Raw genomic sequence first — 16,467 nt, 5'->3', positions numbered from 1 at the left:
AAAATGAATGGAAACAGACCCAGCTTTGGTATTATAGTGGTCATACATTTAATTATTGTCCCACTGTCTTTATCATGTATCTCTTAGATAATAGTTCAGTAGGTGTCACATTTACCTGCCTGGGATGTGGAACTACCAGCTCACTGTCCTAATTTCCTATCCACAAGGATTTTCTTGCCCTACCACCTAAGAGACTAGGGGAGCCAGCCTACAACATTGTCTAGAAGTGACATCATATCCTCCTAAAATTCCATCTTCCTCCAGCACTGAACTCCAGACTCCTGGCATTTGCCAAGGCAGTGTTGGTAGCCCTATAGTTCAGTGTTAAAGAGCATGATTTGCACAGATAAGGTCACAGTTTCAGAATCTAGCATTTTCTTTTATCATATATCAATCAAGATTAGGGTTGACAAGCATGGCATGGCAACCAGCAGGAGTGGGGGCAGGGATATGGGGGTGGCCATCAGCAATGGCATGATGCCACCTCTGGGAAAACCGGGAGCTCATTCCCACCAGGTGAGGGCCAGGACAGAGAAGGCTCTGGCCCCAGTTGAGGCCAGGCAAGCTTCTTTAGGGCAGGGATCATTAGCTGTTTGGTGGTGGCAGAGCATAAAGCTGTTTGTGGGGCACAGGCAGGGAGGTGGTCACTCAAGTACACTGGGCCTTGACCATGTATGGCCTAAAAAGTAATTACTAGAACCTTCAGCCTGATCTGGAATTCACTTTATTTATTTATTCATAATTACATTTTTATACCACCACTCCCAGCAAAGCCAGCTGGTGGTGGTTTACAGTAATAAAATATACCCTAAAACATTAATAAAACCTCTAAAAACATCCTTAAAAACATCAAACCAGATTACATTAATACCCTGAAATCCCAAATCAAAACAAAAATCGAAAACAATGGTGGTTAAAATATAATCTCCTCCCCATGTCTCAATGCACACACAATCAAGCCATCACTGTTAAACATGATGTAATACAAGGGGAGTTGCTGGCCCAGTAGTCATGGGCACAGTCTAACACCAAGGTCAGGGACCCTAGGGAGGGGTGGGTGACCTGATCATATAACACCCCAGGCTCTCCACCCAGCCTCAACCAAACACGTGGTGGACGAGTTCCATCTTGCAGGCCCTGTGGAACCATGAAAACTCTGTTAGGACTTGCAGCACTTCAGGAAGCTCATTCCACCAGATAAGGTCCAGGACTGAAAAAGCCCTGGCCCTGGTTGAGGCCAGGTGTACCTCCTCGAGCCCTGGGACAACCAGAAGATTCATACCCGCAGAGCAAACTACCCTCCAGGGGACATGAGAACGTAAGTGATCTCGTAGGACCCAAGCTGCGTATAGCCTTTAATGATCAAAATGAATACGCTGAACTTGATCTGGAAGTGAACAATCAAGCAGTGCAGCTTCCTTAGCAACAGCTGGACATGGGTCTTCCAGGGTGACTTAGTGAAGACCCATCCTGCTGCACTCTCTGGGTCAAAGACAAAGGTAGGCCTACATAGAGCAAGTTACAGAAGTCAAATCTGGAAGCGGGTCATATAGGCAAGTTGAGTTAATTTCTGGCATTTTTCTCTTTTGAGGAGATTAACTGCATGAGGAGAGGGTGGGTCTGAAAGAAGAGGACCCTTGCCTGGACAGTGGTTTGGAAACCCTACTCAGACACAACCCTTCCCAAATCCCAGTGAGCTTTGAACTCTAGCAGCCCAACTTCTTTTCTCATTCTGTCTTAGATCCCATATAAATGACATATTCATGTTGATTGTGCTAAAAAATCTTTTTGCCACATGACAGGCTAACACTGACAATCAGATTTTCTTCTTCAGTGCTCTTTGTCTGTATGGCTTTGTAAATCCTAAATAGACATGAGCCTCTTGATTTCAATGGTTAAGATGACACTGTTAGCAACTTTGTCCATCAACCACTGGTTAACATCTGGACCAATTGCCAGAAGGCCGAAGCATAGGAGGAGTTTTATCTTGCATTGTTTACTGCCATTTTTATGCTGGAGTTTTTCTGTGGATGTTAATATTGGGGTGTTTTTATGGAAGATCTGTTTTATGTTCTATATTATTTGTGAACCACCGCGAGCCAGCTTGCTGGGAGCGGAGATCTATAAATCTAATAAATAAATAAAAATAACTTCCCAGTCACAGTAAAGCTCACAATTCACCTTGCAATCGGTAAGTGACTTTCAAAGGCATTTTGAGTTTCCAAGCATTGATTAGGTATTTTGTGGCTAATTCAATTGCCCATTAATCACATCAAGTTACACCTTTAAGGAGTTCAATTTGTATGGAAGTTCTATGGTAAGTGTTTTGAAGCCTGTCATTGTTTATTGTGGCGAAACAACAGAAGAACAAAATGTTTCATCATGAACTACTAGCAAATTCATCAATGTGCACAAGAAAATTAATTTTGAACTCTAATTGAAAAACATGACATTATTCAATTTTATAGCGCCATAAAGCATTGTACTATGCAGCAGAAGTCTTTTTGATTATCACAGTTTAACAAGGAATACATGAAGTCAAACATTCCCAGACCCACATAATAACCAGCTAGTGAAAAGTAATAAAATTGAACTGTGGAGACTGGCTTAGAAAAGACAAATATCTACCAATACTGACAAGGAACAAAACCTGGTAAAACTAAGTACATGCAGCTCTTTTCTTGTCCTCCGACAATGTTTTCTATGAACCATTCCTTTGCATGGATCTATGTTGTAATGACAGAGAGTTCTGAGAGCAATTTCCCCCTCATCCCTCACAAGGATTATGGTCGGTATGTGTGCACACAAAGTATAAAGAATAGCCTAAAAAAAGAAATCTAAGCCTTTACTGTTGGCTTCCATGCACATTCCATGTTGCCATTCTATATAGAAAACATTTGACATGACTTTGAAACTGATAACAGAACATTCACTTGCTTCTGCAGTTCCACCTGCTTCAAGAAATAATAGTATTTCCCTTAAAATGTCATTTTAAAAATATATCTTGAGAGGCATCTTGGTTACTTAATTGTGTGCAACAGTATTCTTTATTGAATCACTGCAAATAGCCACATGTCCCCTAAAGCAACAGTATTCTATAAAAATGTCTACCTGGTACCTGGGAAACCAGTCAATTCAGCACATATAGTAAAACAGGCAAGGATTGCATCAGAAAAGCCATTCTTCCATTATTATTTAGTTTAGCAAGAATTACTGGATACTTTAGGTATTTCTGGGGATGTGTCTCTAGAGTGTACAATGCCTTTAGCAAACACACCATAAAATAATTTCAGACAGCTATTAAATGCTTCTGCTTCTGTACTCGATTGCTTCAAAGGTAATCTTGTGCTTTCTATGCAGTTCCAAGATATACTATTATAACACTGTTGAATTGACAGAGGACTAATTGAGGTTATCAACTAGGAACTGGCCTTCAGAAACACCTAGCATACCTAAAATGTTTTCCCTTAATAAGTTTATTGCAGCCTACAAAAATGGGCTACAATTCATTTTATTATGAACTATGGAGTGAAGAACATTAGAATGAATCACAAACTGTGTAGCTCAATAAAAAAACCACACACACAAACCTTGTCAGTTATTGGGCAGCACTCAGAGCTTCCATTAGGTAGATTTTTTAAAGAGCCTATAATCAGCCACCTCTGGCTAGACCACATTTTAAACAATAGAAATCCAACGAGGTAAATAAATATAGATGGGCTTTTTGAATACAGAAATACAGCAAATTACTTTACCTTTTAAACATATACTACGCAGTCACACAGCAGATTTCAAATTCTCAAGGTAAAATGCCATTTTTTATGCTGAAGTGGGCATGCTGGATTGAATTCGCCTGCATTTATGGCCGCTGGGCAATTGCCAAACAATCTGTGCCACATGGCTTCTAAAGCAAGAGCTCAGCCCCTTCAGCTATGCTGAAAGATCTCCAACAACCCTGCTCTAATAGCCACAGTCACCGGGCCCTTGACTTTGAAGTAGACGTTGGATTTAACTGGATGCTGCTTAGCCTTTTAATTGAATCCGAGTTAACCTAAGAAAGCACTCTGTAACCAAATGGTGGCCTGAAATTTATCTTCTAGGGAAAGAAAAACAGCAGAAGGGAGATCTGTATCCCAGAAAGAGAAAGGAGATCATAGATGGGGGGGGGGGGGGGGCACTGTTGACAAGAATACTAACACAAAAATGACAGAAGTATACAGGGCATACAATTCACTTGATACTGATGTTTATGATCCAGTGGCCCAAAGCCTTACATTTAGTGCGGAATTGTCAGGCTGTCAGAATTAAAATATCAAAAAGCAAAGAAATAATACTTCTCTGGCTGGGGGCAAGTACGCTTTGCCCTACAAAATACTAGAAATCTCTAAGGCTGTCCAGCAACCATTTTGCAAGTGTTTGCCATGTTTAATGTTCACCAATGATTAAATGCAATTAAGCTATAGACATAGGCCATTCTTTTGCCCTATACTCAAGGGCTAAAATCCATTATGAGTAAAAGCATCCAAGGTTTTTTGAAATGAGAAATAAACCACCAATGAATAATTCATAGTGAAACCCTCCAATGTGCTCCTGCCTGTCTACCTTTTATGATGAGTTAGTTTTTGGATTAGTCTGAATGTACATAAGGAACTTCATGGTTTCTATACAGGCTAACTAGCTTTAATGATTCAGTGGTTAGTCTTTCTACCACTGAATAATAGAGTTGCCGGTTGCAAACGGATTCAACATCGACTTGACCACAGATAGTTTCAACTATATAGTTGAGCAACATCAAAATCAGTTTTGGATGGTTTGTTTGTCTTAATAACAATGTGTGGTGCTTTCAAAAGATGCAAATCAGTGCTGGGTAATTTCCAGTGCAATGTTTTTGGACATGCACTTGTATGTATAGCAGAGTACCCACATTTTAATGGTATGTTTTTAAAGATGTGGTAAAGGTACATCTGAAACCTTCCCATGGGCTATGTTGAAAGCTATGCAATTCTGGCTCCATTCAACTGCTATATATTTTGGTGCAAGATCTGAAAGAAACTTCATTAGGCTGGAAAACAAAGAAATGTTTACATTTCAACTTTGATCTGGAGGGTCTAAACGCTTTAAACTGCAGAATAAGTCCCACATAAATAATACTTATATTCATCCATACCTGAGCAATGGCTGTTTGGGGTAAGAAGGCTGGTCACTGTTTGGGGCAGTCTGAGGCTTTTTTGTGACTTGCTTATATATATTTCTTGCAGTCACTCCAATCCACAGCATAGTAGAGAGTGTAGAATAATGCAACACTATCCCAACCTAGAATAAAATGATGATAGGATCAACAGATGGCTACAAGAACGACACATTATAGTGATCTGTCTGCTGTACATATTTATATGTAACCTGTAATATTTTTTTCAAAAATAAAAGAATTGGTGGCTGCTTTAAGCAAACTTTTTTGGATTTGCCTGACGCGTCCAATGCAAGGAAATGAAAGCAAACTGAAAATGAGGGAGCATTTCAGGCTTAAACCCATGCTGATATTTTCTAATACTTGGCAAAACAAGTAGGATTTTTATAAAGCACAACATGCAAAATTCGTGAGTTTCTTAGAGAAAGATGGATTGTTACCACGACCCTCTTATCCTACTTAAAACAAAAGTAAGCGAGTTAAAAGAATTTTAGGTTTAATTAACTGCTCAGATTATACAGATACAAAATAAACCACAGCAAATTTGCACAGATTCTTCCCCTTCTTCCATTGTGTACCATTTAGGAAGTTTAATTTATTTCATTTATCCCCCCATCCTTCTTCCCCCCACTGAGTTCAAGACACAATTTTAACTCACCACAACCCTGTAAAATAGCTTGGAGATATAAAGTTTAATGGAATGCTCCATTTGATTACTGGGGATTCCAGGATCCCCCCAGTTTTACATGCTTTAAACATTACACCACACTGAACTATTCCCCTCCGCCATATTTCAGATCATTTGTGAGAGTTCCTCCAGATGGGGTTACCAATCACAAGGTGGTATTAATAGCCAAACCCTGTCTCGCTTTTGGGGGATAGTTTAGAGACATTATGAACATAAATGTCCTTACACAGCACCTCACATATTATATCTGCAGTGCTCTGTCTGGCAGAAATAGACTTTGGAATAGATGGCCAATGCATCTAGATGCAAAATGGTATGCAGTCTGCTCCTAAGAAGAAATAAAGTTCTCCAGGCCTTTCCTGGAATCTTTAGATTAGTTCATTGGGAATGAAGGGTCTACTACAGTGGTCCGCAACCTTTTTAAGGCTGCGGACCGGCAGGGTGGGGAGGATGATCTCGTCTGTGCCATGTGCGGCACTTCTGCGCATGCGTGAAGCTGCTGTGCATGCATGTTTGCGGCTGTGCATGGCGCAAACGCGCATGCGTGGCCCTACTTCCCTCCCCCCCACACAAAAAGAAACTTGCCGGGCCACAAGCTAATCGGCCGCTTTTGCGGGCCAATTTGCTTGCGGCCTGGGAAGTTTCTTACTGCGGGGGGGGGGGGGGCAGGGAGAGTGAGCCGCGGCCCGGTGCCGGGGCCTTCGCGGCCTGGCACCGGGCCGTGGCCCGGTGGTTGGGGACCACCGGTCTACTATACTAGAAGAAAAAGAATTGTTTTTATACCCCATTTTTCACTACCCAAAGGAGTCTCAAAGTAGCTTACAACTGCCTTTCCTTCCTTTCCCCACATGGGGTAGGTATGGCTGAGAGAGCTCTGACAGGAATGCTCTGTGAGAATAGCTCTATCAGGATTGTCACTTGCCTAAGATCATCCAGCTGGCTGCATGTGGAGGAACAAGGAATCAAACCTAGCTCATCAGATTAGAAACCACTGCTCTTAACCGCTATACTGAACTTTCTTTTCCCACCTAAAGCAGGGATGGATATCTTTGGGACAATAGGCCCTCTTGGAAAGGTACTACTAATCATATCAACTCCCGGTCTCTCCTTCCCTTCACACCCCCAAAACTCAATTAGCAATCACTAACAGCCTGCCCCACCTTAGCAGTTTCCTGTTCAGCAATCAAGGTAATCAAGAAACAGTAACATCTCAAGTTCTAAGTCCATTAAAACAATGACAGGTATTGTGCACTACCTGGTAACTCATCATAAGTTCACCCTGGGTATTGCCCCTACTCTGGGCAACCCTATCACCTGCTTCCTAGGTTCTTTGCCAAACACAGACAATTTCATCAATAGGGTGCCATGTTAGCCATACCCTGAGGTTATAATTTTCCCATACAAGTAGAGCACCTAGCACCATTCCATGTGTGTGTGTGTTCTGGGTCTCTCCACACTCCCCCCACCTCTGTATGGGTCTGCCTCCTCTTCCTGTGAAATGCTGGTCATTCTGCTGCCTCTTTTCCCCAAAACACTATCCCTTTTCACCTCTTGTTTTTCTTAGACTTCTTCAGTGTGTGTTTTACATACTTTCCTATGCTTGTGCTTCAAATTCTAGTTAATAAGTAGAACTTTCTAGTTTACTTTGGACTGGTTTATTTAGAATTTCTTCAGGGCATATCTTGTTAATAAGTAGAACTTTCTAGTTTACTTTGGACTGGTTTATTTAGAATTTCTTCAGGGAATATCAGTATAGTTATTTATTTATAGTTGCATTTATTGACCGCTACTCCTGGGCCCCGCTGGCTCATGGCGGTTCACAAAAAATGATAAAACATATAAAATACAATTAAAAAAAATACAACCCGATAAAAGGCAGCAAAACCCCATCTAAAAACTCCTTTCCCTTTCTACCCACATCCGACCACAGTACACACAGTCCCACACTGCCATCTTATGGGGGGCGGTTAACCCCTACCCAGATAACCAGTACATTGGACTTATAAAGGGCCTATATAGGGAGGGACCCGATCTTCCTAGCCTGGCCTCAACCAAATGCCTGGTGGAAGAGCTCCATCTTGCAGGCTCTGCACTGCTGTGATGGCTCCATCAGGGCCCTCAGCTCTTCTGGGAGCTCATTCTACCAGATTGGGGCCAGGACTGAAAAGGCCCTGGCACTGGTCAAGGCCAGGTGTGCCTCCTGGGGGCCAGGAACAACCAACAGATTCAAACCCGCAGAGTGAAGGGCTCTGGATGGAGCATAAGGAGACAAGCAGTCCCTCAGGTAAGCAGGGCCCAGGCCATGAATAGCCTTAAAGGTAAGAACAAAAATCTTAAACCTGATCCGCAAGCTAACCGGTAACCAATGCAGCTGCCTCAGCACAGGCTGGATGTGGGCCCTCCACGTGAGGATTCTAGAAGCCGCATTTTGGACCAGATGCAATTTCTGGGTCAGAGATAAGGGAAGACCAGCATATAACGAGTTATAGAAGTCCAGTCTAGAAGTGACCGTTGCATGGATTACCATGGCCAGGTGTTCTAGAGACAGGTAAGGCATTAATAGCCTTGCTGGAACTACTATAATGATCTGAGCCTCCATAAATAGAGGCATCAAAGATCACCTCTAAATCACCCTGATCTACGGATTTCAAGAGGACCTTCATGGGTGCAACATGTGTTTCCCCTTCCTATCTTCTCAGACAACTCCTTGCTCCGGTTCACTACGGAGAAGCTCTGCCTACCTGACTTCTGGTTCCTGACTTTGGCCTGACTCTTGACTACACACCCAGCTCCAGACAGGATTGGTGCTTCAGCGTATGAAGTGGTCATTTGCGCCCGAAGCAGCCAGCACTATGGCGTGGCCCGAGGGGGAGGGGGGGCGCTGGTGCTGGTGCTCATGCATCAGTCGGTGCACACACACAGGCGCAGAGCACGAATGGCCACTTCGGACGCCAAAGCATCCAACCTTACTTTCAATCCAACTCTTGGCTTTCAATTCCTGTCAATGCTCCCAGCTCTAGACCTAAGGCTTGGCTTCTGACTTGTGGGGGGACCCTCTTTGTGGTGTCACATGCAATCCATGCTGATGAATCCTGATTCTTTTCTAGAAAATCTTTATTCCTTTCTCTACATGCATTTTGCTATGAAGAAGAGAAATGAGTGTTTGGGTGGAAACAGGAGAGTGCTCCTGATGACCCAAGATAGAACCCCCTTAGAAAGTTACCCATTTGTGATAGATAACAGGCTTTATAACAGTTCCAGTCCATGACTGTGAAAACTACTCCCTACGTAGCTACAGTTCACGTTTGAATTTAAGCTTCTGGAATTAAAGTTGAATTGATTCGCTAAGCTTTGCTGGCAGGCAGATAATAGACCTGCTACTGTTTTGCTAATTATGTTGCATGTAATGCAAATTAAATGTATAGGGTCAATGAAAATGCAACCTCTCCCTGTAGCATTATACCATTAACATTCAATTTAGCCTTGAATAGTGATTGGAGTGGCACATCCTAAATCTTTCTCAAACCTATACAGTAGTGAACTGTTGACTGATAGCTTTGGCTTGGAAGAGAGACAAATTTAATTACATTGGCTCCTACTGCCAATGTAAATTAATATGTTAAAACACCAATTTTAAAAATTAATTTTAAAAAACATTTGTAACAAATATTTGATTTAATTTGGATATTTTTTCCTTTTCATTTTTCCACTACACTGCTTTCTAAAATAACCTTGTTGGATTATCTGAATGTATTGCAACTAAAATGTATTGCATATGGCTAAAGGCCACTACAATCTTGAGAAAAATCAAGAATATATAAAACACAATAACATTCAAAAAAGCAGCAATGAAAATGGATTAATACAAGTTGTGACAGCCTGCCTCTCACAGGTATGTAGAACACATATCTGCTCTGGGCTCTTTGGTCCCTCCCTCACACTCACACAGACACCTCTCCCCCCCCCCTTCACCTCCACTCTCCCTCCTTCCCTCTAGCTTCTTCAACCTCCTCCATGATCCCTCTCCTCCCTCTCAGACAGACAGACAGACAGACAGACACTCCTTCTCCCCTCCCTCCTTACATCTCGCAGCAGGAGGGCCCTGGCCTCTTCTGGAAGCCTAGGTGACATCCCAGTGACTGTGTGGATCATAGGGCACCCCCAGCAGCTTCAGGGGTGGTGCCTTGCCCTGCAGCAGTTGTGTAAGTCACGGGGCAACCTCCAACAGCTTTAGGAGTGGTGTCTCGCTCCACAGCAGTCACACTGGGCGACTTCCGGTGGCTTCAGGGGCACTGCCTGTGCCTCAGCTGCAGACTCAGCCTCCTATGCTGGTGGCATACCTGCATCTTCTGGCTTGCTCCCTGGGGTGGTACTACGGACGTCATGTCCATATCCATTTCTATCCCGGGGGGGGGGGCGTGCCAGAAGATGTGCTCTACATTAAAAATGCCCAGGATGATATTGTACAAATTCATAGTCTCTTTGAGCAGAATCCATGATCCATCAAATATACCAAGTTAAAGATTTTTTTTTCACAATACGGTGAAGGGAAATATAACTTTTGAGACTCTGCTTCACAAATATATCACTGTGGGTCATAAATTGTACTTGATATTATAGAAGTTATAAATATTACTATGACAATAAAACATCATGGACACTTACTTTCTAGGACACTGCTTACTCCAGTGATCAGTAACCCTAGCTTCTGCAAAGTTTTGTGCATTTACTCATATGGACTGATGAAACTGCTTTATACTGAGTCAGACCACTGATCTGTTAAGGTCCGCACACTATCAGGCCGCTTCTGGGGCTTCTTGAAACCTGAGGAATGTTTTAGGGGTTTCTTAACGGTAAAAAAGTTTTAAAAGGCTGGTTTAATTTGAGATGTCCGAGACTCAATGTGGTACTTTATGCATGCCAAGCAGAGGTTCTACCATAACCATGCCCTCTTCTTCTCCATCGTTAACTGCATATAATCATCAAGCGAGTGTATAAGATGTCCATCTGTCCATCTGTCTATCCGTCTATCTTTAGATTTATACCCCACCCTTTCTCATGCCTGATAAAACAGGCATGACAGCTACATGGCTAGATATTTTTAATTATACTCCTTGATCTATTCAAAGCATCTGTTTAGTTTAGTTGCAAACAAAGTGGCTGCTGCTACAGTTAAAACCTATCAAAATGCATGCTTTTCCAGATATAAGTAAAGCAGAAATTTAAATGTATCCCTTTTATAGTTAATTTGGGCCAGTGACTCCACTAGCCTTGATTTATATCAATCCACTGTTATTTCCATTGTGGAAAAATAGCCCCAACCATTCCCCAAAACAGAACAACAGAGTAATAGAACAACAGAGTTTGTAAGTGGAATGCGTTGAAGTCCCATCTGACGTATGACAACCCTACAGGGTTTTCAAGGCAAAAGTTGTTCACAGATGGTTTGCTATTGCCTGCCTCTGAATAGCAACCTGAACTTCCTTGGTGGCCTCCCATCCAAGGAGTAACCAGGACCAACCCTCCTCTGAGATCTGACAAGGTAGGATTAGCTAGCATGGGCCATCTAGATCAAGGGATGTGTCCTGCAAATATTTAGAATCAATATTTAGGTTCCTATTACCAAAAAAAAAAAATTAAGTCTCATTATAAACAGTATGGCCTCTTATGCATGGAGGGGAAGGTCTGTATTCAGAGTGGAATGGCGGCAGAGGAAATCACCAATAATGCATGCCAGCGGCGGCAGCTGGGCGCAGAGTCGACGTAGGCTGCTGAAAAAGCTGCGTTAGCGAAACGCGGAAGAAAGTGGAGTGGCTGCGTGCATAACCAGGGAGGTCCATGGGGTACAGAGCTTCTGGGTGTGCTTGCTCTTTCCCCTTCCATGCCCTTTGGTTCTGCTGGCAGAGCCTGCACCTGCATGTGCCATGGCCGCCCTGCCTGGCGGCTGCTTCCAACACAACACCATGCTTGGCAGCCCAGCCTCAGTCAGCACCGCGCTCGCCTCCCTTCCTGTTTGCTCCGCATTGCCGCCTCGTCTGCTGCAGCCGGTGGCTGCTCTGGGTTTTGCCGCTGTTGCGTTCCATCCCGTGCATTTGCGGCTTGCCTCGCTTCTTCCTCCTCCGTGTTTTCCATGCGACTGCCAACTGCCGTTACGGCGGCCATGCATAATAGGCCTATGTGATACCTCCATAGAAATAGTTGTCTCATAGGTGGTTCTACCCATCCTATCTTATTACAGTACAAGGCCTGCCATTACATTGTGTGTTTTCCTCTCCTCCTGCATCACAGGCCCTTGCTGACAGAGAAATGAACAATGTAATGGCGTAATGACACAAAGTACATACCCAGGGTAAGGAGAAATGGGATAACAATGCACATGGTGGACATTTGGGGGTAATAGCTGTGTGTCTGGACAAAAATGTTTACTGTTCTCAAGCCTCTGTATGTTACCCAATTTAGGGTTGCCAGCTCCAGGTTAGGAAATCCCTAGAGTCTGGGGAGGGCAGGGCAGGGACCTCAGTAATAAAGTCCACCATCCAAAGCAGCCATTTTCCCCAGGGGAACTGATCTCTGTCAGCTGGAGATCAGCTGTAATTCCAGAAGGTCTGCAACTTTACGCCTCATTGTCAGTCTGCCTAGATCAGCATCATTATGAGAAAAGGAAACCTGATAAAATAGAAATTTACCTTAGAGAGATAGAATGGCACCATGTAAGATGTTGCCTAGATAAGAGCCAGCTTGCTTTAGTAGTTAGGAGTGTGAACTTCTAATCTGGCGAGACGGGTTTGATCCTGCACTCCCCTTCATGCACCCAGCTGGGTGATCTTGGGCTCGCCACAGCGCTGATAAAGCTGACCGAGCAGTGATATCAGGGCTCTCTCAGCCTCACCCACCTCACAGGGTGTCTGTTGTGGGGAGAGGAAAGGGAAGGCGACTGTAAGCTGCTTTGAGAGTCCTTTGGGTAGAGAAAAGTGGTGTATAAGAACTAACTCTTATTATTCCTCTTCTTCTTCTAGATATACAAGATCTAATAAGACAAAAGTCAAGAGCCCCTCTTCCCCAAAGCCATTTCCCTCCCCCAAAAAAGCCAATGCAGCAGCTGCACTCACAAATGAAATCACACACTGTTAAAATGAAGCTTCAAAAGAAATATATAGTGAACAGGTTGGCCTCTTGAGTCCACAGTCTTCAAGGTCAAATGTTGTCCTTTGACACTTTGGTTCCACCATATTCAGAAAGTCAAACAGTGCTCTAAGTTAGATGGTTTTCCTGTTAGGAGTTAAGACTGCTCTGAGGGAGATTTTGGTTCCACAGTGTTGAAGAAGTCAAAAGCTGCCCTGTGAGAATTTGTTTCCATGAGGTCCAGGAGGTCAAAACTTTGCCTCTGGTATGAGACAATTTCCTATTAGATGCGGTCTTTGTGGTAAAGCTTTGTCGCTATAGAGGAAAACAGGAAGATTAATGTGTCTTGAGAGGACTTTGCTTGTTCAGAAAAAAAATCTTCCCCTTTTGAAGAAAAGAGGTCCTCATTGGGTACTTCCCCCCTCACTTAATTGCTACCCCCACAAAACAACCAAGGAGTAACAGGTTAAGTCATCCCGGGTGAAAGGGGATATTCCTAAGGCATTCAAAATGCAAGGCCGTTCTGCTTGTTCAAGGATTGTTTTGCACATTACACGAAGCATGTGCTCAGCTGGGATCTGACGATTTAGAATCTCAAATTAAACAGCTTAAAGCTGTAAATGAGGAAAGCGATACAGCGGTGCCGGCTATTTTGAAACAAAGAATGGAGATCACTCAAAATGTGGGAGGGCAAGAAGAATGCCAACAGCAGATGGATGCTTTAAATGCAAAGAAAGGGGATAACTGCAACATTTGGCTAGGCAAAAAATGAGGACATGAATTTAAATGGAACTGTAGGAGAGGTCTAAATGGCCTGCTGGTGGAGGGATCTCAGGCTTGCGTTCATGTATAGAACTAGCATTTCAGAGGAACTTATTAGTTCGGAATAGGTCCCCAGGGGAAGAATTTCTAATCACTAAAGGGCCAGAGCATGCTAGGATTTGGTTTGCAGATGGTTCTGGATACTATCAAAGCAGGAAGCATTTAACCAGATTTGCTGCCATGCTGACGGATGATGCAAAAAGACAGCAGGCAAGGGCACTGCACGTTGCATGCAAGGTGCAGTAATCATCGCTATCTCAAACTGCGCTTTAGACAAGGCAGCCATTTACTCAGATTCAGAGTGGATATGGGACATCACATTGACTGGGTTACAGGTCTGGCAAGGAATGGCATCAGGAGTTTAGATGGCAACCCCTCTGCCCACGATGAAATCTTTGGTTTGTATTGTTTGCTCAGACTGGAAACAACTCTTCTAGATCTCAGACAGAAATTTCTTCACATGCCCTGATCATTTGAATTGCAGATGCTAGGAATCTTCTGTGCACAAACTGATGTTGCACCACTCAGCTACAGCTGCAATAAACTGGGCACAGTGAAATAAAAAATAAAGCTGTGATACCAGAAAGACTTCTTTAGCCATTTTAAAGACAACCTCGAAAGCTTCTAAGCATTATTGTAATCAATAACTAGGAGTATTTGGACATGGGCTCCAGAGAACATCAGGTCATTATTGTCAAGGGATGAAAACACAGAATAGCTCACTGCTCAGAGGTGAGCACAGTGTGGGGAAGCCTGTCCTCTTTGGTTCAAGGCGATTCAATCATTTCAGGTTGTTGTTTCCATTCAAGATGGTATGGAAGTTCATTTTCCTAACTTGACAAAAGTTTTGAACAGAGGCCATATGTTATTTATATTTATTGTTCACTTACTTAGTTATTTATACCCTTTCTTCTCCAATGGAGAAACAGACTAGCTTTCAGCATTCCCTACCTACCATTTTATCTTCACCACAACCGTGTGAGATATCAGCCGCAGTCAAATTCCGGATCAGGCTTAAGGTTCTGGTAATCACCTTTAAGGCCCAGTTTACTTGAGGGGCCACCTTTCTGCCTACACCCAGCAAAGAGCTTTACGCTCTGCTACCTTCAACTGCCTGGTGATCCTGGCCCCAACGAAGCTCGCTTGACTTCAAGCAGGGCCAGAGCTTTCTCCATCCTGGCCCCCACCAGGTGGAACGAGCTCCCACAGAAAATCAGGGCCCTAATGGAACTTGAACAATTCCACAGGGCCTTGCAAAAGGGAGCTCCTCTGCCACGCATTTGATTGAGGCTGACCTGAACTAATCACCTCCCATTGGTCCTCGAGCCTCCCTCACATGAAAATCACTACTGATTCGTCCAACCCACGGGGTTGTCAGTATGCTGTAGTGTGAATTACTGTTTTTACCACTGTTCTATCATATAGTTCTGTTTGTCATCACTGTATTGTTACTGTTTATAACTACTGAGTTATCCGTACTGTTCCCTGTTCCACTATTTTTTATGTAAACCACCCTGAGCCTCAGGGTAGAGTGGTATATAAATATAATAAATAAATAAATGGCTTTGCAAAACTGCTATTTGACCTCTTGTGCAAAGTCCATATGCTTATTCCAGTTGAGCAAACAGAAACTCAATAGGTCTGTTTAGAGATCAGCACAATTGAAAGTGTTAAAACAGAATCAAAATAGCTACTTTTCAAAAGGCAAGTGAACAAAAATGCTTGGAAACTCCGGTGAATGATTTCCTAGTGTCATAAAAGCTCTTCTGTCTGCGGCACACACAGAGAGAGATGGCAGGTTGTAGCCAAGAAACTAAGTAGCAGACTTTTATAAAAAAGACTGAGAGACATTCTGTTGTGTTCGTCTTGTAGGAAGGAAGAAATTTACCAAGAAGGCACTGGAAAATTGCAGTCCAGAGTCCTGGTTTTGTTGTAAATAAGAGCAGAATGAATCACCTAAAGAACCGATAGTTCTGTCTATTTAAAAGCGTTCCACAGAAGATAGATAGCATCTTGGATTTGAGATCAAGCAAGCCATCTTAAAAGAGAGTGCTTCTTCCAGGTTTCTAATAACCTTTTAATGGCAAAAGCTTGGCCAATGCCAAGATTCTTGGGATTTAACAGATGCCTTGGTAGTTTTTTTTCACTGGAATTTGGCTATGAAACATGAAAAAAAGGCAACAAAATGAAAAAAATGAGAGAATACTGGATTTTTTTTCTGTGAAGGTCCGTACAGGAAGGTCCGTAAAGTACCATTTTATCAACTGGCTCAGATATTAATGGCAACATACAAGGTCAGTGCCATAGCTGTGAGACAGGGTGATAATAGTTTTAATTTGGAAATGCAAATAAATTAATCTGCTACTGTTTATCAAATGTAATAGGACATTAAGTTCATCATTGTTCACCAGTATGGACTCAACGCACATTAAAGAAGTATTGAATCAGTATAAATCCGTCTCATCATATTGGGAAAAAGAATTTATCTACCATTGAGCAGCAATTCAGGTACCTGAACCTCGTGACTGATTGAAAAAGTAAAGTAAAATAGAGAAGCCATTTTATTGCATGACATACAAAATAAACCCTGTATTGAGAATCAAAATACAAAGAGAGCTGTGAACTGGTTATTTCATCCCATGATGGC

At 42.8% G+C, this 16,467-nt stretch overlaps 1 protein-coding gene across 3 annotated transcripts in view; it reads right to left on the bottom strand.

Moving 5' to 3' along the window:
* The window catches only part of ADGRA1 (adhesion G protein-coupled receptor A1), a 452,787-nt gene that overhangs the window by 59,095 nt on the left and 377,225 nt on the right, over positions 1-16,467 (bottom strand). For all 3 annotated transcript variants that reach the window (XR_013233660.1, XR_013233661.1, XM_077350198.1), the window contains one exon: positions 5,168-5,313. Coding sequence is in view for 1 of the 3 variants with exons in the window: in XM_077350198.1 (XP_077206313.1) it covers positions 5,168-5,313 (146 nt within the window). In the remaining 2 variants the exon portion in view is untranslated. The remainder of the gene's footprint in view (positions 1-5,167; positions 5,314-16,467) is intronic.

Source organism: Paroedura picta, chromosome 8 (genome assembly GCF_049243985.1).
Source record: "Paroedura picta isolate Pp20150507F chromosome 8, Ppicta_v3.0, whole genome shotgun sequence".
NCBI lineage: Eukaryota > Metazoa > Chordata > Lepidosauria > Squamata > Gekkonidae > Paroedura > Paroedura picta.
The sequence above is the reverse complement of the archived record's forward strand: the minus strand, read 5'-3'. Positions and strand labels throughout refer to the sequence as shown.